The 22,359-nt window shown below is 42.8% G+C and overlaps 1 protein-coding gene across 1 annotated transcript in view; it reads left to right on the forward strand.

Moving 5' to 3' along the window:
• Nucleotides 1-18,178, forward strand: part of snx2 (sorting nexin 2) — a 28,135-nt gene extending 9,957 nt beyond the window's left edge. The window contains exons 6-15 of the mRNA XM_040156202.1: nucleotides 122-263; nucleotides 422-500; nucleotides 2,227-2,302; nucleotides 4,959-5,072; nucleotides 5,795-5,888; nucleotides 6,370-6,575; nucleotides 7,667-7,810; nucleotides 12,929-13,009; nucleotides 13,217-13,288; nucleotides 14,073-18,178. Of these exons, the coding sequence (XP_040012136.1) occupies nucleotides 122-263; nucleotides 422-500; nucleotides 2,227-2,302; nucleotides 4,959-5,072; nucleotides 5,795-5,888; nucleotides 6,370-6,575; nucleotides 7,667-7,810; nucleotides 12,929-13,009; nucleotides 13,217-13,288; nucleotides 14,073-14,123 (1,059 nt within the window). The 3' untranslated portion in view covers nucleotides 14,124-18,178. The remainder of the gene's footprint in view (nucleotides 1-121; nucleotides 264-421; nucleotides 501-2,226; nucleotides 2,303-4,958; nucleotides 5,073-5,794; nucleotides 5,889-6,369; nucleotides 6,576-7,666; nucleotides 7,811-12,928; nucleotides 13,010-13,216; nucleotides 13,289-14,072) is intronic.
• The last annotated feature ends 4,181 nt before the right edge of the window (nucleotides 18,179-22,359 follow it).

The following is a 22,359-nucleotide window of genomic DNA, read 5'->3' on the forward strand; positions in this document are numbered from 1 at the left end:
CTCTCTCTCCCTCTCCCTCCCTCTCTCTCTCTCTCTCTCTCTCTCTCTCTCTCTCTCCCTCTGCCCCCCCTTCCCTCCCTCTCTCCATGTCCGTTTCTTTCCGTCTATGCCTCTCGCCCAGACCTCCATCTCTCTGTTTAAGCGTAACGAGTTTTCAGTAAAAAGGCGTTTCAGTGATTTCCTGGGCCTGCACAGTAAACTGGCCTCCAAGTACCTGCACATAGGCTACATCGTCCCCCCTGCGCCGGAGAAAAGCATTGTGGGTAAGTGAAACCACCCTAACTGATCCCGAACTGCGGTCCGGGGGTCTGTAAGGGTCATTCGGGTCGTTAGAGTGAATACGGTCTGAGTGAAGTGGAGACGGACCGTCCTCGTCCCGCTCGTTAATCGGTTCTGTTAATGGGCGTCTCCTCGTCCGCAGGGATGACCAAGGTGAAGGTGGGGAAGGAGGACCAGTCGTCCAACGAGTTCGTGGAGAAGAGGAGGTCGGCGCTGGAGAGGTATGACAACGCAGCTGGCGTTTGTTTTCCTGCTGCTCATTCTGGAGAATTGAAAGAGCCACACGGTTTGATTTGGCCACGTTTTGGTCTGGAAGGTGGTTTTCGGAGAGATCGACTTCCTCTGAGTCAGTCACTGGTTTGATTCCACTTCTGTGAAAATCATCTATCAGATTGCACGCAGATAATCACCCGGCACACTCAGTCCCATTTATTTACTTTTTGTCAGTTACATCTCCATCAGGTGGTGCATTCAAGGACGCTCTGACATTTGAGACCTCCTAATCAACTGCTTTTTTTTTAAATTTGTTAAAACATTCAAACCCACAAGACAATGGACATTAGCATTGTCCTGGTGTTTGTTCCCCTCTACGTGACACAAAGGTCTTATTTAAAGCTTTATTGTCACATCTGCAGAGAACAAGTTGAATTTTAAATTCTGAGCTCGTTGTGCTGTTTCTCATTCATTTAAAAAAAAAAAAAAAAATTTAAAGGAAAGTTAGAACAGAGGATTACAAACAGAAAGAAAATTACTCAGATAGAAAAACTGTTCTAAAAAAGACCAAACTGTATAATAACAGTCTCCATTGATGCAGCAGTGGAAATAGGCCTTTTTTCCCCCTTTTTTTTTGCAGCACACACTTTCACTTGTCTGAAACTGATGCAGCCAAATGGAACTCAGTCCTTGTTTTTATTATTTACACCTGCTTCTACCAACATGATCATTCATTTTGTGACGACGGTGAATCATCACATTGTTGCCACATGACGACAACACAGCCAACAAGAAATTAAGGCGACTAAATCACAGACTGTCAGTCGTGTGTCATTGCTGTGTGTGTGCGCGCGTGTGTGCGCGCAGTCGTGGTAAAGATCAACCTGGTCAGAACTTTACAGGCCAAAAGGTTAAACCACAAATATTAGATACATCATTATCAAACATGTGTGCGTGCGTGTGTGTGTGTGTGTGTGTGTGTGTGTGTCTTGAATACTGAGGAGCAGTGAGGTGGGGGGGTGGTGGGTGGGGCTGACATTCTGCTGCCCTTTACTGATGGTGTTTGATTGACAGGAAGGTCAGCCAGTGACAGCTGATGGAGCTCAGAGCTGCAGAACTCCACACTGATGCGCACACACACACACACACACAGTGTCAGGTTAATGAGGACAAAAATTTACATGAATGAAAATTAGTTATTAGTTAACAGCAAACACACGTTTTTAATCTGACTTTTTCAAGGATGTTTTGGTCGTTAAGACCCTCGGTTACAAGACAGGTTATAAACAGTTTATATATTTAACTTTTGTCAAAAACATGATCTCTGTAAATTCCTGAAAAATGAGTCTGTTTTTAATCTTAGTGGCAGGACTATGGGTTAAAGGAAGCTTCTGTTTTTGTTTTTTTGTAACCGCATTTGAAAATAAAAGTTTTGAAAGATTTAATTTTTTAGCTTTTAGTTTAAGTCGGCTACTGTTTTAGTCTGGAAGCAGGATTCTTTAATAGTGGCTCCATCGGCTGCTTTTTTTTTTTCACTGAGCTGAAAGAACCTTTAAATACTGAGGAAGGTTAAACTTGACGCCAGACAACTGTGTCAAAGGAGAAGCTAGTTTCCCACAACAACCACCGAGGAGGAGAACGTGTCGTTGGATGGGAAACTGGCCATCGTAAGAACTTGGGTTCTGTCAGAGGCAGACGCCGCTTTTGACCCGGTATTTCCGTGTTTGTTTCCAGGTATCTGATGAGAACAGTGAAGCATCCCGTCCTGCTGAAGGATCCTGACGTCCTGCAGTTTCTGGAGAGCTCAGATGTAAATAACAAAACTACACGTTTCACTAGACGAACACGAACACACCCGATCATGTGTTGAGCACGTCAGCGTCGGTCAGTATGTAGAAGCAGGACTTTCTGCAGACCTCAACTTCATTGTCTTCATTATCAACAGACAATCAGATCTCTTCGCTTCTTTGTTTCGCTCTAGAGTCATTTCAGTTTTAACAGCAGTTCTTAAAGCCTGATGCCTTGTTAATGTAACTGAAGTCGGACTACAGTCTGCACCGCTAGTTTCAACGCTTCATAACCTACAGAACAAAAACAAAACCTTCAAACTGCAGCTCGGCTCTTTTTAAAAGTTTCAAAAACTTAGACCGGATGCCGGCTTTTGTCTAAAGTCACGTTCTGTTTCTGGAGTTCGATTTTCACCTGGATGCTGGAACAGTGGGTTGGAGTTAAAACACTTGTCGTTTTATTTCTCAGCGTAAGTGTTTGTCCAGTGGCTTCCCCAGGTGAACCAGTGGGAGAATTACATTTATTTTCAAGAGAAACTCTAAACCACATCTTGTGAGGAGGAAAAGTGTTGCCGCACTGACCTCTGTGATTGATGGTTACTATCCTGGATCATGGTCAGTAGTGGCTGGGATGTTTCACTCTGAACCAAAAAGTCCGATGAGCAGAGACACGGACCAACTAACGGACAGAGCGTGTTAATACCGGCCTCCAGTGGGGCAAAAACAAATGACCTTACCTCAAAAAAGGTAGAAAACTCTGTCTGTTTTCCAGTCTCGTCTTTTTCCAAACGAGCGGCAGAACGTTCCGAAAAGGTCAAACCAGCGAGTCTCTAAAAACTGCCTCGGGGTTTAAGGGCCTGCGGCGTTTCCTGTTTCCTCACTTTATTGTCCACTCCCTCTAAATCCTCTTTAACATTTCATCTTGTCGGCTCAAGCTGCCCCCCCCCCCTCCACTGCCACCCTCCTAACCGTTAGTGGGATTGCGTTGTGAAGGAGCCGGCACTTGTTGGGGCCAGAATAAATGGCCTCGTGTCACCGATTTAACAGATGAATCGCTCTGATGCTTGACCGAGCGTGTCGGCCCGTCCGGCCCGCTTAATGAAACGCAACCAGAGGAGGGGAGGGGAGGGGGGGGACAAATGGGACCGAGCTGCAATTGAAAGCTATTTTTACCCCGCGCCTCTGCTCATTTAGCCTCGTCCCTCTGTCAGCGAGGGCTGTGGGGACCAAGCCGTCCCCTGGCTGCTGCCGCCCCTGTTAAATGACATTAGAAGTGGGGGCAAATCTGCTCCACCACCAGAGGAAAACCCCGTATGTCCAGGGGGAAAAAAAAAAAAAAAAAACTTTTCCAAAATGAAGAAAAATGAGCCTATTTTCAGATGGATGCGATGGGTTCTGAGTTGGTTTTTGCGGCTGGTAAAGTTGCTCGGCATAAAGTGGCTGCATTAAATCTGACTGGAGCTAAAACGTGGGAGACATTACAATCAGGAGGGAGGAGAGAAAAGACCACAGCTATATTAGAGTAAAGATGGAAAGAGAGAGAAACAAAAGAGAGTAAAAATCGGGAAGGAAGAAGATGAAAAAAGGTGATTCAAAAACTGAGAAAGAATAATGCAGTAAAGGTTTGAAGTGAGAAAACAAGAACTGGGGGAACCGAAGGGAAGAAAAGAGCCAAAGAAACAGAAACAAATACAAAGATACAGGATTAACAAGGACCAATGGGAAACACGGACAAAACAAGTGTGAAAGATGGAAAGATTTTCAGGAACTATAAATCAAAAAAGAGGACAAAGTAAAGATTAAAAAAATGGAAAATGAAAGGTCTTATTAAAGACAAAACTGTGGAAGACGAAAGAGCAGGAAAAACAGAGCAGACAGGCAGATAGAGGAGATGAGAGTCAAACTGAGAAAAGCAGAAATCAGAAAATGAGCGAGTGAAAGGTAAAGAAAGCAAAAGAAAACAGTTAAGTCAAAGATAATTAGAAAAAAGACTAAAACAAAGAAGAAAATGAAAGAGAGAAGAAAACTGTGCCAAAGAATCAGAAAGAAAAAAAACTGATGGCGTAACCGAACAAAAGCAGGAAAGCGAATAATGCAAATCCTCAAATAAAAGCTCGGCCTCGCACAATGGTTGAGTATGGACGAATCATGGAAAATAAACACAAGTATTTAGCCGGCGTGGAATTACTGGCTCACGTAAACTCTTCCACAGCTCTGCTGTTTCAAATTAAAAGCCCACCAGAAACGGGAGGGATTATGCTCTTCAAGCTGATGTAAGACTTTTATGGTGAAACCTTGCACAGGAAGTGTTGGTAACTTAACAGCATTTAATAAAACGGCAAAGTAGAAATGACTGGAAATAATTATTGAATGAAATCAGATTTGGTGTTAAACAGCGTGCTGAGAGCATGACATGACCGTGTTGTACTGAGGGAATTAGTGCTGTGGAAATGGACGTCACACAGAATCTATCAAGACTTCAGGGAAACGTTGCCTTTGTGAGAACAGGAAGTTAAAGCAGGAGCAGCTCAGAAAACCAGGAGGTTTCTGACTAAAATGTAATTGAATACGTTTGTTTTTTTTAAAAAGCAGAAAAAGAGAAATACTGGCTTGTCTGTTCTCCAGTTTAACCAGTTTAACCACACAGACCTTTGTTTGTTTGTTTGTTTTGTTGTCCAGTTGCCGCGGGCAGTCAGCACTCAGGCTCTGAGCAGCGCCGGACTTCTCCGAATGGTCAACAAGGCCGCTGACGCCGTCAACAAGATGACCATCAAGATGAATGAGTCAGACGCTGTGAGTGAGGGAGGGAGGGTGGAGAGGAGAGGAGAGAAAAAGGAAGGAAGGAAGGAAAGGAGATGGACGGTTGAGGGGAACGATGGAGGGAAGGAACGACAGGAGGAGATACAGGAAGAGAAGAGAGCTGTGGGATGAAGTGAAGGAGAGGAGAAGGTCTCAGAAAGGCGTAAAGGAAGCAGGGAAGGAATGAAGGAAGAGAGATGATAACAAGGAGGTAGTGATCAAAGGAAAGGAGGAAGAAAGAAGGGATGGAAATATGGAAGTAGAGAGGAAGCAAATAATACAAGGAAGGAAATATAAAAATAAGGAAAAAAGACTCAATGAAAAAATGGAAATATGGAAGAAAAGACAAAAAGAAATAAGGAAGGTACAGAGGAAAAGAAAGATGTAAATAAGACAGCCAGAAGAAAGAAAGGGAACATGAAATATAGAAGTAAAAAGGTAAAAAGTCAAAACAGAAGGAACTAGGGTCGAAAGGAAGGCAGGAAAAATGGATGGAAATAAGGAAGCATGGAAGGAAGCGAGAAAAGGGAAATAAGGAAGCAGCAAGAAAGTCAAGGAAGAAATAAAGGAAAGATGGAAAGAGGAGAATTATTGGGACGGTTAAAGATTTTTAAAGTTAAATAAAATAACGTTTCCAAGTTTTGTAAAACCAACTGTGTGTGTGTGTGTGTGTGTGTGTGTGTGTGTGTGTGTGTGTGTGTGTGTGTGTGTGTCAGTGGTTTGAGGAGAAGCAGCAGCATTTTGAGAATCTGGACGTTCAGCTGAGGAAACTTCACGCCAGTGTAGAGTCTCTGGTCTGTCACAGGAAAGGTAGGATGCTCAGTATATTTCTGTATCCTTCTTAATTTCCAATATCCCCCCAAAAAACCATTTTAATCTTCCTGTGTATGTTGGTTATTTCTTCGTTTGCTTGAGTTGTCAACGTTGTTCACACGCTGCTGATCAGCGGTACGATCGATCAGTCAGTCGCCCGCTGAGCTGATCCGAACGCACCTCTTCCTGTGATCAGTTCAGTTACAAGGTGACGGTGTAAAGAAGCGAAGTTCTGCATTTGAGGTGAGAGAGAGCTCACATCCACGGTAAAACGCTGCTGGAAGCCACGGCAGCAGAAGAAAAGGTTTAACTCTTGGCCGCAGAAATATTCACTTTTTCTTACACTGGTATTAAAATGTTCTGAAAAGCCATAAACTCAACCTCCATTAATGGGCAGGGACCCTGTAATACGGCGAGCGTTGGCACCAGACCCGTGACTTTCTCCCCTCCCCTCCCCTCCCCTCCTCTCGCTCTCCAGAGCTGTCTGTGAACACGGCGCAGTTTGCCAAGTCGGCGGCCATGTTGGGGAACAGCGAGGACCACACGGCTCTGTCCCGAGCTCTGTCCCAGCTGGCCGAGGTGGAGGAGAAGATCGACCAGCTGCACCAGGACCAGGCCAACGCGGACTTCTACCTCTTCTCCGAGTTACTGGGCGACTACGTGCGCCTCATCACCGCCGTTAAGGTACGACCTGGTCCTCCCTTGGTTTCTACTTCAAACTGCTGCGAGGTGCAGAGGAGGGAAAGGAACCGACAGATTTATTGAGACGTGGGCGCTGAGCCTTGATCTGGAGTCGTTAGAGCCAGAAGTCTCAGTCGCTCAGTGGAATAAATGGGGTTTCGTTCAGGACGGTAAAGTTAAAACCACTATTAAGTGTCCCTGCTGTGAATAACTGATCTAACCTGCCGTCTAAGCTCCTTGAGTCCAGGTAGGAACGATGAGTAGAGCTGCAACGATCAGTCGATCAACAGAGGATGAATCGGCAGCTGTTTTGATGATCAATTCATTGTTTTGTTTTTGGGTTTTTTTGCCAAAATTTGTTCCTTTCCACTTTCTGTGAGAATTTGTTGCGTTTCCTTTTCTTAAATTAGAGGAAATGGAGTCTCTGAGTTTTGGACCGCAGCATCTCGGGCTCCAGGATATGTTGATTTGATTGTTTTTCACTGTGTTTTCTAGACCAGACAATGACTCGATCAATCGAGAAAATCATGGGCAGGTTCATAGACGATGAAAACTGTGAGTTGCAGCCCTGGAGGAGACTGGATCACTGGAGTAGAGTAGACCTGATCTTGGCTTGATTATTTTAGTGAGGACTATTCGTTGACACTGCAGCTGTTGAGCCTTAAATGAACCTGACATGAACCTTATCTAACGCATAAAGCAATTATGTGCCTCATATAGATAGATATTTTTATGTAGCTATATTAAAATAAATGTTACTTACAATTAAGTTAAATGATTGTTTGTGATCTCAGTTAAGCTTCAGTCCTCTTTCTCATCCTTGACATTTTTGTTGTTTATTTAATGTTCTACTTCTCGTACAGTCAAATGATTTAAACTAAATAAACCTAAATATCAGAGGAAAGTATTTTCCTCTATTCAGCATCAAAAGGAAAAAAGGAGGCAGTTCACGCTGGCCATGAACATATTTGGGTACATTTAAGCAGACAAGATGGTGTCGACTAAAATGTTTTAATAAAAACATTTTAGTCAAGTATCTTCATGATTAAACAATTATCGTGCGTGTGTGTGTGTGTGTGTGTGTGTGTGTTCAGGGTGTGTTTGACCACCGTATGAAGACGTGGCAGAAGTGGCAGGACAGTCAGATGCTCCTGCAGAAGAAACGAGAAGCTGAGGCCAAACTGCAGTTCGCCAACAAGCCGGACAAACTGCAGCAGGCGAAAGACGAGATCAAGGAGGTGAGACGGGGGGAGGGGTAGAAAGAGAGAGGGACGGATATAGAACGAAACGGCAATCAGAGTAACGGGGGGCATTAGAATAATCAGTCTTATTATGTTGTTTTTTTAGATTAGATTTTAGAAGATGAAATGTTAGTCCTGAGAAGCCAGACGCAGTCAAACAAACAGCCAGAGGCCAGATATCAGGATGAGTACAGGTGATAACAGCATGTTGATTTTGTTCTATTGTTTTATTTAACAGCAACCGTGCACATTATTCACCGTAAAAAGGATAAACGGTTCAAGAAATTGAATTTAAGCCTGCAATAATATTGATGTTAGCAAAGATGATCTGATAGTAATTAAAACATGCAACACACAAACATACACAGAGCAGCAGAAACACGTTGCCACTCGCCTTCTAAGATACTGTGTTATTACAGGTTTTTTAGGTTTTCACCCTCATTACACCTGTAACGATGTCATCCTGCTCAGTCATGTTTTTGTCCTGGGTCTCGCTAATTAGTGCACCGGTTAATTATTTGTCATATTAGGAGGGTGATAATAACACGTTTACACATCTGGTCTTACTTAATCAGGTGAATCGCTGCTGTCAGGAATCGCGCTGCTCCGTCTGAGGCTGTCGACGCACAGTCAGACGAAACAAGTGCACCTTCACAGTTCAGCCATGTGAAAACTCTTTTCTTTTTTTTTTTGGTTTATAAATCTTGTTTTCTTTCAGTCTCCAGACTTCACACGAACTCAGAACGACAAACAAGAGCAGGAGAGAGTAGAAAAGTACTTTATTAGAGCATCTATTGAAGCTGTCACCACACAAATTCATCCTCTGCTGTCTGTCAGGATCCAGCACACACACGCACATATAGTTGGCATGGTTGGGGGTCTGTGTATTAGAGCAGAGGAGCTGTAAGATGTGGGGATTTGGGAGGAGAACGGGGGAGTTCTGGGGGAGGTGGGGGAGGCTGTCAGAAGCTGCAGACGAGGACAGATCACAGTAGAGTTACAACCAACATTTATTTGGGGCCGACGAGAGTTTTGCCGCCTGTCAGGAGTCGGGTTTTGGTTCGCGTCTTGACAACAGCCGACAGAAAACACACAGCTGCTTTTTCTGAACTCAAAAAAAGAGAAAAGAGATTTACTTCATGCTGCTGCCGCTGCTGGAAACCTGCTGAACAGCCGCTGCAGATGCCAGATTAATGCTAGAGATGAGACCGCTTCACACATCTGAAAGCAAAGCGTGATTTTGTGCACGTGAACCTTAAAAGTCCAGATGAAAATTTTTAAAAACAAGACCAGGTCAAATCCTAGTACGTAGCTGGACTCGTCCGTCATCTGTTTGCTTCTCTCCTCCTCTCTTCACTCACATATACAGTAATTTAGTCCAGTTGAATTCCCAATGAAGCTGCTCTTATTTACATCTTTCTGTTTATATTGTCAGACGACGGAACAAGTGTGAACTAGTGACTGAAACGTGGCTCAGTAAGACCACATGTTACCCAGCAGCCACTTCAAGCTACTGCTCTGCTGCTGAAATCCTGGTTTTATAACAACGGCGTCGTCTGACAGAATCACCAGACACACGAGTTAAAGACGACAGCTGAGCTGAGATTTCAGGTGTATTTACCTGTAAAATGGTCGGTCAGAGAGAAAGTTAGAAGCCCATTCATGTCTGTGTCAGCTGACCTGAGGTCAGTTGAATGAGACCCATAGAGAGGTGTGTCTGAGGAGGGAAAGCCAGACCTCGTGCTCATGGGTCAACACTGGCGACTCTGTTCCACAGGAAGTAGCTGAGGTTTGTCACGAAAGGGTCTGAAAAGTCGGTAAATCCAGCGACAAAGGCTCTAAGTTGGCAACACCGTCTGTACACGCCCCTGATGACGCAATAGAAACTGTTTGTGCCAATTCATTTTGAAAGAGCAACGGCCAGCGATGTGGCTCAGTCAGTCAGTCAGTCATGGACATCTGCATTTCTAGGCCCGGCTGTTCGGTCCAGCCAAAAGAAAAGATCGGCGGGAGAGAATGTAAAATCTTAACATCCTCCAGCTGTGAAAGCAGCAGGAACTCTTCAGTCTTTTTTTTCTTTTTCTTTTTCTGCTGCCTTGCCCCTTTTTGTATCTGGAAAAACACGTTATCCTCCTCACTGCAGAAATACAGAAGAGTACCAGCGATAAAGACAGAAAACTAGGTTCACAGCAGGCTGGCTAATTTTGAGAACACACCGTCTTCACACTGCGTGTCCACTAAAGCACGTCCATGTCTCTTTCATAGAGACCTCTGTCGACACCAGACGCAGCAACCCTCCTGCTTCTAATACAGACACGCTCTCGAGGTCTTAAATTCTACCTGCTGTGCTTCACTGAAACCATGTTAAGACAAAGTCACCCGACAGAAATGAACAGAAACATTCTGATGTTGCTGTCGACAACTGTTCAGCGTGGTCGACTGCGGTTGTTAACACGCTGAATGTTCATCCCCACAGCTGGGTATTTCATTCGGCTGTGATTTCTAAGGAGGTCACCGTTACACACAGTGTGACACAGAAATACAAGAAAACCGACGTGTTTTGTGCATTTAGGGGCCACATGAGTCGTGTGTCACGATACTGAGATCTGTTCAGTGTCGGTGTGGCAGTTCTGCACTAAATCATATCAGGCGTTTACAGCGGTGGTCAGATCGTTGAACCACACTGCCCCCCATGGGCACCGAACAGTAACTACAGTGCTGCTGTGGCTCCGATGATCTGTCTCTGGAGTCTGTGCCAGGACACTGCTGTTTCCTTCAAAGTAAAACCAGATTTTTAGTTGTTAAGTCTTAATTGCCCCCGATTTAATTATTAAATCAGAACAACAATATTTCTTCGGGGAATTTAAAATCCTTTTAGGTTTTCCTGTAGAGAAACCCATGAAACCGTACATTTGTTTTGATGACTGTGTTAAAATTATTTTTTTTTTAGCCTTTTCACAGCTTCTCAAAAGTGAGGACTTGCTGCTTTTCTGTATTTCACACCGCGGTAAAATGGAAATATTTGAGGGGTTTTGGGGAGTAAGCAGACAAATCCAGCAGGTTTAATACATTGTTTTTGGGATACATTTTTGCAGTATGGACGCCCAATCAAAAAACACGGTGCTGCTGCCTGGATCCGCCTTCTTCTGTTTCAGCAAAGAAAGTTGTGACTGTCTGCTCGGGTTTAAACTGAACAGGCGTTTCTGTGTAAAATATAAAATCATAATGAACTAAATTTAGATTTGAATCAGGAAAAATCAGTTCATGGAACAAGTGAACAGGACAAAGAAACTGACCGAGCCTTTAGGTCGAACTTTAGATTTTTTGACAGTAACATGAAAAAAGAACAGTTTGAGTTCTGTATTTTTCCAATATCCGCTAACTTTTCTACGAAAAGAAACTTTGCCTAAATGGAATATTACAGGCGCCTGTTAATCAGACCGAGCTGCCGTTTCATGCGTTTGAAACGCTGAACAAATCGGACAAGTGGCCGGTGATTCGGAGGCTAGTAGCACTGAGTGAACTGAAGAACATGTTACCACCAATAAGGAAATATCTGCTCATAGAACGAAATATTCTGGTACCACTTTTAGTCTAAACCTGCTGCTAAAGACACAAAGCGGTTGCCGAGGTTTTGTTCTCAGCTCTGCGGGGACTGAAAAAATAGAAATACTGGACAAGCCTGAAGTTTAAACCTGTTCAGCGCCATCCGCCGCTTTATTTAGTCAAAGTATCCCAGTGATTCAGGGAGGATTTTCTTTTTCCTTTCAGTGGTTTTGTTTTCTCCTCGGTGTTTGCTCATGTCTCTGGATCTTCCTCTATGATTTTGGAAGCTCTGAGCATTTTTTTTCCAGCCTCTCAAATTTTGTTGCATTTTCCCTGCCATGCCTTCCTGCAACCAGGAGATTGAGGAGGTAGGACCTGCCCTGTCTGTCTGTCTGTCTGTCTGTCTGTCTGTCTGTCTGTCTGTCTGTCTGTCTGTCTGTCTGTCTGTCTGTGGCCACCTGCCTACCTCACCGCTTGCTCCACACCTTCTTATTTGCCTCATTGTACCATTTAGTCCTCACGTTTATCCTTATTTAGTCATATCATCGTAATATTATCTGGGTCTCATGTCTTTTGTTTGGTTTTGGTGTTGTGCTGCCTTCCCGCTGCCAAACCGTTCGGAGTCACATGAATTAGTTGGTGAGTGTAGATCAGAATTTCAGATATGCCTTTTGGAATAAATATAAATTCTTGAGAGTAAGCGATTCAAATTAAACAAACAAAAAAAAAAATTCTCTTGCTCAACCATTTAACTAGAAACTTGAAATCAAATAACAAACTCCTTCATGTGGCGACATCTAGTCAGTCAAAGTGTTTATTTGCATCTGCATGGCTCCCGTGGCTTTTTTAAAGATTATCATTATTTTATGTATTTATTTTTATTTTAATATTTTTAGTGTTTATCCGTGACAACTTCATATAAGGAGCAAATGAGTCTAATTAAAATCCATTGTTATTTCAGCCTTTTAAAAGACTCATTTAACCAGGCGGTTGTTGTGTTAGTTCAGTTAATATCAATAACTTCAATTAATAAGCTTCATCAAAACTTCAAGTGTCACTGCTGTTCAGCTGTTTCGTCCCAGAGATCCAAATACATACAAAGTAGTTCCTCACTTAGCTTAAGTTCAGTCGGAAGCAGTGGTCCAACTTGCCAAAACATCGAAGTGTAGCGTCTAATCTCTGCTCCTGTTTATATGGACACTTAATCATCAACTAAAGATCCTATAGATTCTGTAAATTTGCAGCAGGAAAAAGGTTTGTCATTTCATCAAAAGCCGTTTGGGACATCGACACCGAAACAACAAGACTCTGGTTCTCTCTTGTTCTCGCTCAGCCAATATATTATTATCAGATGTTTTTCTCCAAAATATCAGTGTCGGTATCAGCCTTGAAAATCCAGTCTCAGCCAGGCAGTAATCAGTCGAGTCAAACAGTGTGGACAGTTTCTTTTTTTTTTTTTTTTTTTAAAATCCAAATGGACCAACAAGGCTCCGGGTCTGAAATGGAAATGAGGAATTTATACGAAAGTTATAAACATTGTCTTCCTGCTTGTGTGTTTTTTTTTTTCAGCTGGAGGGGAAGGTCCAGCAGGGAGAGAGAGACTTTGAACAAATCTCCAAAACCATCCGTAAAGAAGTCAGCCGGTTTGAGGTGAGGAGAATAATCGGAGATGGCTGTGATGTGACGGAGAGCGGAATGAAAGAGTGAACAAGCTTTGAAACGAATCCATCCGGTGAATGAAGGATTGAGAGGGAAGGATGAATGAATGCTCATCTGTTAATCTGAGGTCCACCTTAAATCGAATCTCTATATGTTCATTTTTTAATAAATACGTGTGTCACTTTGATTTTTCAACAGAAAGAGAGAGTGAAGGACTTTAAAACAATCATTATCAAATACCTGGAGTCACTGGTTCAGACACAACAGCAGGTAAAGACAAACACAGTTTCACTGTTACTCTTCTTCTTCTTCTTCTTCTTCTTCTTCTTCTTCTTATTGTTATTGTTATGTTGTATAATTCAGCACAATAGTTTTCTTCAATTTTTATGGGAGTGTTTAGCTGCCAAATTACAATCAAATCTTAATGAAATTGAAATCAATGAAATTTAAAAATCCAAAGAAACTAAAACATGTTTTGTTAAACCTGTCAAAGTCAACCATGACGAAAAAACTTCTATTTTTTTTTTTTTAAATTAATTTTCAGATGAAATCGACTAAAACTAGGACATGATTCATACATAATACAAAATAACACACAAGACTTTTTTTTTTTTGAGCCACGTCAGATGAATTTCCAATGGTTTATGATGGACAATGGACGATAAAGTTATTCAAATTCTGAATTTAGATTTAAATACAAAAGTCCGTTTTGCATTCAGTTTCATTTTAATTATGGCAGTGCTGCTTTGCATAGGAGTTCACTGAAAATTATTGTTTGTCTGTGGAGTTTTAATTTTAATTTTGCAAGTAATTACACATTTTCAAATATTAAAATTTAGATTGGATTTTAAAATTTAATTTTGTATGATGTAATTATTTAATTTTAATATTGGTAGCCAGAGACTTCCATACACTCAGTGTGAAATACAAATTATTCATTGTTTGTTTTTTGTTTTTGTTTTTTTTACATGAACAATTTAAAACGACACTAATTTTACATGCAAACACAAGGATACAGTTGAGTCTCATGAATCTTTTTCTTTTCCTCCTGCAGCTGATAAAATACTGGGAGGCCTTCTTACCCGAGGCCAAGGCCATCTCATAGAGTCCGCTCATACACAACACAGTCCTGACAGGCTCCGGTCCAACTACACTACCCACCATGCACCTGTCCTGCTGGGTCTCCCTCCTCCTCCTCCTGTTTACGCCCAAACGAAGAAGAGAAGCGAGGCAGCGAACCGGCTCAAAGTGACATTTCCTCAACAAAACTCTTGATTTTACACATCACCACCTTTGATTCCACTTTTGGTTTTTCTTCTGCTGAACTGTGCTGCGTTCAGGTCCTGTCAGAGTAATTGTTGTCAGGAATGACTCGGCAGTTTGATTCTATAATTCTCCAGACGGATGCATTCACGATAATAATATTAGCGACAATACTGTTTCCTCCTTGGTGATGTCAGAATTCAGTAAATCTGAGAAAAGAAAAAGTTAAAAAAAAAAAAAAAAATCATACTCTGAAACCTGCAATCAATGATTTTTTCGATCTGAAAGGTTCACGATCCCGTATGAGTTGAACGCAGCACGAGCGACGGTTTTCCTCTTCACACAAACTGGTTCTAATACGGTGTCGGTTTCTACATTCAGAGCACTTTGTCCGTGTATTTGATGACCAGACACGAGGGGAATGGCTGAGTGGAGGAATCGCACTCTGTACATTTATATCTGAGAATGACCTCAACGTTTCTCAACAAAGACAGATATCCACACTCTAAGGTTAAAAAAAAAAAGTTGGTCCTTTTCACCACCAGTTTGGTCTTTGGGTGTATGGAAGCACATTTCTGTCATTTAAAAAAAAGAAAAAAGAGAGAGAGCGAGAGATGAAAATCGAGGAATGATAAAAATAAAAATTGCCAGGCAAAGTCAAATGTGATACTTAAGTCAATTATGGTACATTTACAAAATTGAACTTCGCAAGTTATGAGAGGTAAAAATGTAAAGGCCAAATCATGTGACACTGAAGGCCTTTATCAGATAAAAACAGATGGATGTGTATTAAATGCCTGTAAGTTTTCCACACCACATCCAGCTTCCTCCGTTTGCTGTTACGAACACGTTTCTGTCTTTGTCATTTAATGGTTTCTTAAGCTTTTTGTCACGAACTTCGACGGAGGCAGCACAACGCGTGTACGGTCTGAGATTGATGACCGCTCTCCACGTTGCTGTTGTCAGTAATTTTCTGACGGATAATTGAAAAATTAAGCTTCATATCCGTGATGAATTTTCTTCTCATTAAGTTTCACTTACAAGCTTTTTTTTCTCCAGGGCTTTTGACTATATCCAACTGCCTTCTTCAGCAAATAAAATCCGACTCGGGTGTTTTTCACGGAGCTAGGCAACGTGGTAACGGGTGGTCGTTTATGGAGGGAGATTATACCCCCCCCCCCCAATTTTACGAGTCTGTTGAAGAAAGCTGTGGGATATGGTCAAAAACTCATAGAAAAAGTTAGCGAGCGAGCCTTGAATTTCGGACATTATAGTATAAGGGCAAAATTACTCTAAATCCCACAATGTAGCATTTGTAAGCTTTACATTAAAAAAAAACACCTAATAATGTGGTTGTAAGCAGATCTACGTGTTTCATAATGTATTTTTCAACAACAGCAACTCCTCCTGATGATAAACGGCAATATAGTAAAACCCAGCTGGAATAATCAGTAATATGTCTAACAAATACTTTGCATTAATAAAAACTTTAAAATGTCTTTAGATCTGCTTAGAACTATACTACAGTGTGTTTAAAACAATTTATTACATTTTTTGTATAAAGATTATAAAAGCTAAATAGGGGGACTTGAGTTCCCAAGGTCAAACCTGATCCTCCACGCTCAAGTTCGCCAGCTTTGACTCGCCACGACAATATTTATGTTTTGTCATTCCGGACTTTTTCATTTCCTCTGGTTTTCTTGGCGAGAAATGGCTCCCATACTTTGCCCCCTAAGTACTACAGTACCCATGAGCATCGGCGGCAGTTGCTCCGGAGAGGTTTAGAGTCACTTCTGAATTCCCGTGTTGTACGAACCCCTGACTTCACCCAGCCGTCGGCCGCATGGCGACGGAATCTGAGGCTCTCTGACTGGATGTTTCGTGCAGCAGTGCTCTCTGGGACTTGTAGTTGACTTCTCTCTTAACAATCTTGAACGTTTGACTTTTTTTTTTTTTTTTTTCAATGAAGGAGATTTTTTTGTGTTTTGTTTTGTTTTTCAGCGCAGTGGTTGAAACCCAGAATGTGAAAATGAACAGACGTTTTACTGCAGGAACCCTGAATGCCACGTGTGGCCCCGACCGCCTGTCTGCTCTATTGGCTGTTTCATACAATAACCCATTAACAGTGTGTCCGTGTCATGGGATTTTGTCCTTTTATCCAGCACTGCCGGTTGTTGTCACTGGGGAATGGAAAAGTGTGAACAGCAGTTTTTAGAACAGGGAACGTTTCTCCACTAAAACGCTGGAAACAAACCTGGTTTTATTGTAGAGTTTGGAACTTGAGCTGTGAATCTGATCTGGAGTCAGTGATGAAGGACAACTGACTGCATCCTCTCTTCTTTTCTGTCTCGCACTTCCTCGCGTCCCCTGGCGCCTTTCAAAACGAGAGCCCGTGTTTTTGTTGCTGTATGATCGCGAGTGAAGGCAACGTTTTCTGTTTCTGTCCTCTTTGAGCCAATGAGAGCAGAGAAGGAGGAAACTCGCTTCCTGGTTTAGTCCACTGCTGCTGTCTGATGAATATTTCCAAACCTAGACCAAGCTATTATTTTGTTCTGATAACATTTTCCTCGCCAAGTAACTCTAATATTATCGTAACCAACTGAATGGGACTGACAGGCTTAAGCTGTTTTCATTTTTAAGGAGAAAGTCTCAACAGTCAGGAAGCGTGCGCGTGTAGGCTGCGATGCCTTGTGTACTTTCCAACAGTGGTTCTGTTTACGAAGAGATGCATCACTCACTAGAATCACTTTTGAACTCAGTTTATTTCAACCAAACAATGCAGTCCCCCACCACCACCCACGTTCAAAGACTGTGGCACCAGAGACCGAGGTTCGTGTCCCCGGTCCCGTCTGTGGTTTAGGCAACCAGAAGCACTTTAGTTCAAGTTTAGGGAAAGAAGGTGGTTTTGGTTTTTAGACGGGCTGTGTGTCAAGTCAGTGTGGACTTTTTCTGGGTTAAACAAGACCAGAGAGTCTGACGCTGGAGTCTCTACAGGTGGATGTTGTGCAGCAGGATCAGATATTTTGGCAGAAAACAAACACGTCTTCTGTGATATTTCCTCTGTCCACATATTCGCAACTTGCCAAATATGTAATTTCCCAACATTTGCTCCTGATGTTCATAGAAAGTGAATCGGCTCAGCATTACGTTTCCTTCAAAATAAATTTGCTGCCGCGGATTAGTTGTATATAAACATCATTCCTAGGAGGCTGAGTCGCTCGCAGATAACTCGGCACTTTGCTCAGAACTGGAAGAATCAGACCAAAACTAGAGGACGAGCTCTGTCAGGTCACATTGTAGATAAAGTGAGTCTGTGTTTATTTTTACGAGTCATATCCAAAACAATAACTGAGCAGCAGGTTCGAGCTGAGTATGAAAACCTGCAGCGTGAACAGAGGCTTGGTGGTTTTCCTCCTAATGCTCAGGTTTGCCCCAAAGAGGAGACTTTGCTTTGAATCCCGGTTTTATTGGATTTAGCAGGAACTGGAGAAGTGAAACGTCTTTCTAGCATCTTTCGGTTTCGGCAGGTGGAGGATTTCCTGCTGACGGAGACTGAACTGAAGCTAAAGTGCAGAGTGTCGGAGAAGTTTCAGGTTCGGTGGCAGTGAGTGTGTGTGTGTGTGTGTGTGTGTGTGTCAGGTGACAGTGTGTGTCCGTCCAGAGAGCGGCTTCGGACTGCGAGGATCGTCCTCACCGGCTGTCTCTCTTCCTGTTGATCAGTGTGAGGGCTGCAGTGTTTAACTGCTAATTCTACAGGATCTTTCCGTGATTTTTATTTTTGATGAATTCAAAACACATTTCGTTATCAGAGTGAAATCCATCAACCTGAATCTATCAGAGAAGCTACAACTCTGACATTTTTCATCTCAGATTAAAGTTGATTTTAAAAACTGGAAATATTTTTGATTTTTGTTTTTATTTTTTTTGTGCTCAGCCTTCATCCCCACTGCTCCTCAGTCTTAAATCATGTAACACTGTGTCGATTGCTACCTTTTGTATTTTATTCCATGTTTTATTCTGCATTATTTGCCGCCCAATGGTGTGCAATGTTTGACAGGTTTTAGTTGATTGGGGTTTTTTTTTTTTTGGTTCGTTTTGTTTTTTATTTTCACAAATGATGAAATGCTTTATCTGAACAGATTTTTTTAAACTCTTTGGTTTGGCGTGGCACTCCGCGGCAGAGCAGATGTTTGAGTACTTTAATTATAATAAAGGAATGTATCTCATCCATGGTTGGAGTGGCTTTTAATTATTCAAGAGGCTGCAGATTGGTTCAACTCATCTTCTGTTGAAAACCGAGACAGTGGCTCACGTCAGGCTTTTAAACACCGTTTTCAAAACTCAGCTTTTTAAGCCTGACTTTTACGTAGAGTTTGTTGTTGTTGTTGTTTTTATCATGTTTTCTTCTGCTCCATTTTACTATGATTTATTTTATTTAAATGTTCCCCCTCCTCTCTATAGATGTATTTAACATTTAAATGCTCTTTAAGACTTAGCGGTGCATTTCTCTCATGAGATTCTATCTGAAAACTAGTTATTGTTATTATTATTATTATTGTTATTGTTATTATTATTGTTATTATTATTGTTATTATTATTGTCAGACAGACACCAGCTCTCAGCGGGGTCCCATGTAGGAGGGGTACGTTCAGGGGGAACCTGCAGGGAAACTACAGGTCCAACAGCACCGCAAGTCCCAGCCTCCAAAGTGACCGTTCAAGTAAATCAACATCCTCCTCCACAACTTTATAATCCTCAGGAGGGAGGATTTATTACAGGCCAGGTGCGTCGCACCGCCTTAGTTTCATCTAGCTGCAGCAGGAGCCACGAAAACCCAAATGTGCATCGCTAGCGGAAGCAGAGGAAGCCCCGGTCCGTCAAGGCTGGGTCAAGATGTCAGTTTATTGGGTCAGATGAGACGGGGATTGGGTGGACAGCCGTCCAACAAAGCCACAAAGCGGAACGTGGACCGGCAGATCGGTTCGGGTTCAAAGAACTGGAGAAGAGTCCCGCAACAGCTGCAACTGCCCGCCAGCTGTTTGTATTTTTGATGTTATTTTTGGTCCCTGCCTTGGTCTTTAGGAGGCTTCGGGGCGGAACCTTTCTGAAGGGCGCGCCGCTACCTGTGGGACCCGTTTGAGTGGCGCGCCACCACGGCAGAGAAGCCCGAGCAGGCAGTGTCAAATGTTTATCCGCACATAACAGGTATATCGCCTGAACAGTTGATTGAATACTTAGGGAACAGGGAGTTTTCACGTGTGAGGATCTTGTGGAGGGTTCAGCCCCTCCGGCGACGAGCAGCCAGCGAGGTACGCAACGTGAAAGGTGCGTTAGTTTACCTGGCGGTTCTCAGGTTCAGAGCTAGCCTAGCTAGCCTAGCTAGCTCGATTCAGCGCATTCACAGCACGAGTTTAAACTGCGTTGCTTTTCTCATCAGTTTTCGCAGATTGAATGGAAGCCGATGGAATAAACGACGCCCTCGTTTTTCTTCTTTTTTTTTTTTGTTTTGTCTCTTTTCTGAACCATGAGCTTGTGAAAACTCGACGCCCCCTGTGAACAGACAGCGACCCGGGGATGGAGTCACGTCGCAGCGCGGTCACCCACCACCGTGAAGAGGGCAACAGGCAAGAGGCTACAGGACGAGTCCACGGCGAGGTCCAGGTGCCCTTAGGTCGAATTGAGCTGCGAATAAGAGGCTTGGTTTGTAAGGCCACATAACACAAGGAGAGTCGTTTAAGGAGCACACACTTCAGACACCTTTTGTGAAGAGCACAACAGAAAGGACTTAACAGTGCACAGTATACACCTCTGGGAAAAAAATTAGGAGACCGCTGCAGATGTTTCTGAAATCAGCATCTCTACATGTAAGACAGCCGTTCCGTTCCAGTGTCTGTTGAATTCCAACTCAGGCACACCTCACTCTACTGAATGAGGTACTGAATGAGGTGCTGATTAGGTGATCACCTGAACCAAATCTTATTTAACCAGGAAAAGTATAAAAACCACTGCTGTGGTCATCACTATCCTCCCGCAATAGGACCAGCTGGATGGTAAAAACAGTGCTAGTAGCACCTCAAAAGTAATTGGAATCAAAAAATAACTATTGACCAGGACAAAAGAAAAGTTGAAAAGAAAAGTTTTGAGTGAGGAAAAGAAGGGTTCAGTTCTGGCTTTATTGGCAGAGGGATACAGTGAGCATCAGGTTGCTTCCATCCTTACAATTTCTAAGACGGCAGTTCATAGGGACAAGGTCAAGCAGCAGACATTGGGGACAACAAAGCTACTGACCGGCAGAGGGCAAAAACGACTCTCCACTGACCGGGATGACCGTCAATTCATTCGAATGTCACTCAGCAACCGTAGGACGACACCAAGTGACCTACAAAAAGAATGGCAAATGGCAGCTGGGGCGAAGCGCGCGGCGAGTAAGGCTCGAAACAGGCTCCTAGGGGCAGGGCTCAAGTCGTGTAAAGCTAGAAAAGAGCACTTCATCATTGAGAAGCAAAGAAGAGCCAGGCTGAGGTTTGCAAAAGACCATGAGGATCGGACCATAGAGGACTGGAGTAAGGTCATCTTCTCTGATGAGTCCAGTTTTCAGCTTTACCCAACACCTGGTCGTCTACAAGCCACAGTGTCTCGCACCCGCTGTGAAATTTGGTGGAGGATCGTTGATAATGTGGGGCTGCTTCAGCAAGGCTGGAATCGGGCAGATGCGTCTTTGCGAAGGAGGCATGAATCAAGCCGCGTACAAGGTTATCCTGGAAGAAAACATGCTTCCTTCTGCTCTGACAATGTTCCCCACTCTGAGGATTGGTTTGTTCAGCAGGACAATGCTCCATGCCACACAGCTAGGTCAATCAAGGTGTGGACGAAGGGCCACCAGATCGAGACCCTGTCATGGCCAGCCCAATCTCCAGACCCGAACCCCATTGAAAACCTCTGGAATAAGATCAAGATCAAACAAAGCTGATCTGCTTGAATTTAGTCACCCAACAGCAATGTGAAAGACTGGTGGAGAGCATGCCAAGACGCATGAAAGCTGTGACTGAAAATCAGGATTATTCCAGCAAATTTTGATTTCTGAACTCTCCCATAGTTATAGCATTAGTATTGTGTTGTTTAAAAATCAATATGAACTTGTTTTCTTTGCATTATTTGAGGCCTGAAAAAAAATGCATCTTTTTTGTTATTTTGACCGTTTGGCTTTTTCTGCACATAAATGCTCTAAAGGACAATATTTCTATCTGGATTTTGGGAGAAATGTCAGTATTTTACAGAATAAAACAAAAATGTTCATTTTACTCACACACATACCTATAAATAGTAAAATCAGAGAAACTGATAATTTTGCAGCGGTCTCTTAATTTTTTCCAGAGCTGGATATACCAGTGGGTTCCAAAGGTCTGAGACCACATGGAAACTCTCCGATATTTTCACATAAACCTGGAAATGATCGGGAAAGTTTGAGGATTCAGAAACGTTTAAAACCACAAGGAAAGGTATGTCAAGTAAAACGAAGGAGAAATATTGGAGATTGGATTCAACTTTATTGCCATTGCGCCGAGTCCAGGTACTGAGACGATGAAATGCAGTTTAGCATCTAACCAGAGGTGCAAAAAGCAGTTAAGTGAAGAGTAATGTACATATGTATAGAGAGAGATACATAAATGCCACAGTGAGGGGTGTATATGACCACACTAAGATGTGTACACAGCATGAGCAGCAGTTACGGTGGGCAATTGGAGGTGTAAGTGTAAATATGCATCGCGGGTTTAAGAACGAGTAATGGTGGTAGATGACATTATATACAGAATAAACAGCTGAATATGAATATGTGTGTGCACCTCAGGTCAGATATGTGCAGTAAAGAAAGCAGGTGTCTGCACTATTTCTAGCTCAGCAATCAAATTTAAGCAAGTTCCGGGGGAACCGACCAACAAAAGGCTCAGATTTCCTTGAGTTTCATCCATTACATTGAATGCACGGGTTCAGCTGGGTTCATTTGGATTTGATCTACTCATCAGAAGCTCGTTCAGGTACCTCAACCTGCAGCCGGTGTTCGCCTGTTATAAATAAGG

The sequence above is a fragment of the Xiphias gladius genome, chromosome 19 (genome assembly GCF_016859285.1).
Source record: "Xiphias gladius isolate SHS-SW01 ecotype Sanya breed wild chromosome 19, ASM1685928v1, whole genome shotgun sequence".
In the NCBI taxonomy this organism is placed as follows: Eukaryota; Metazoa; Chordata; class Actinopteri; order Istiophoriformes; family Xiphiidae; genus Xiphias; species Xiphias gladius.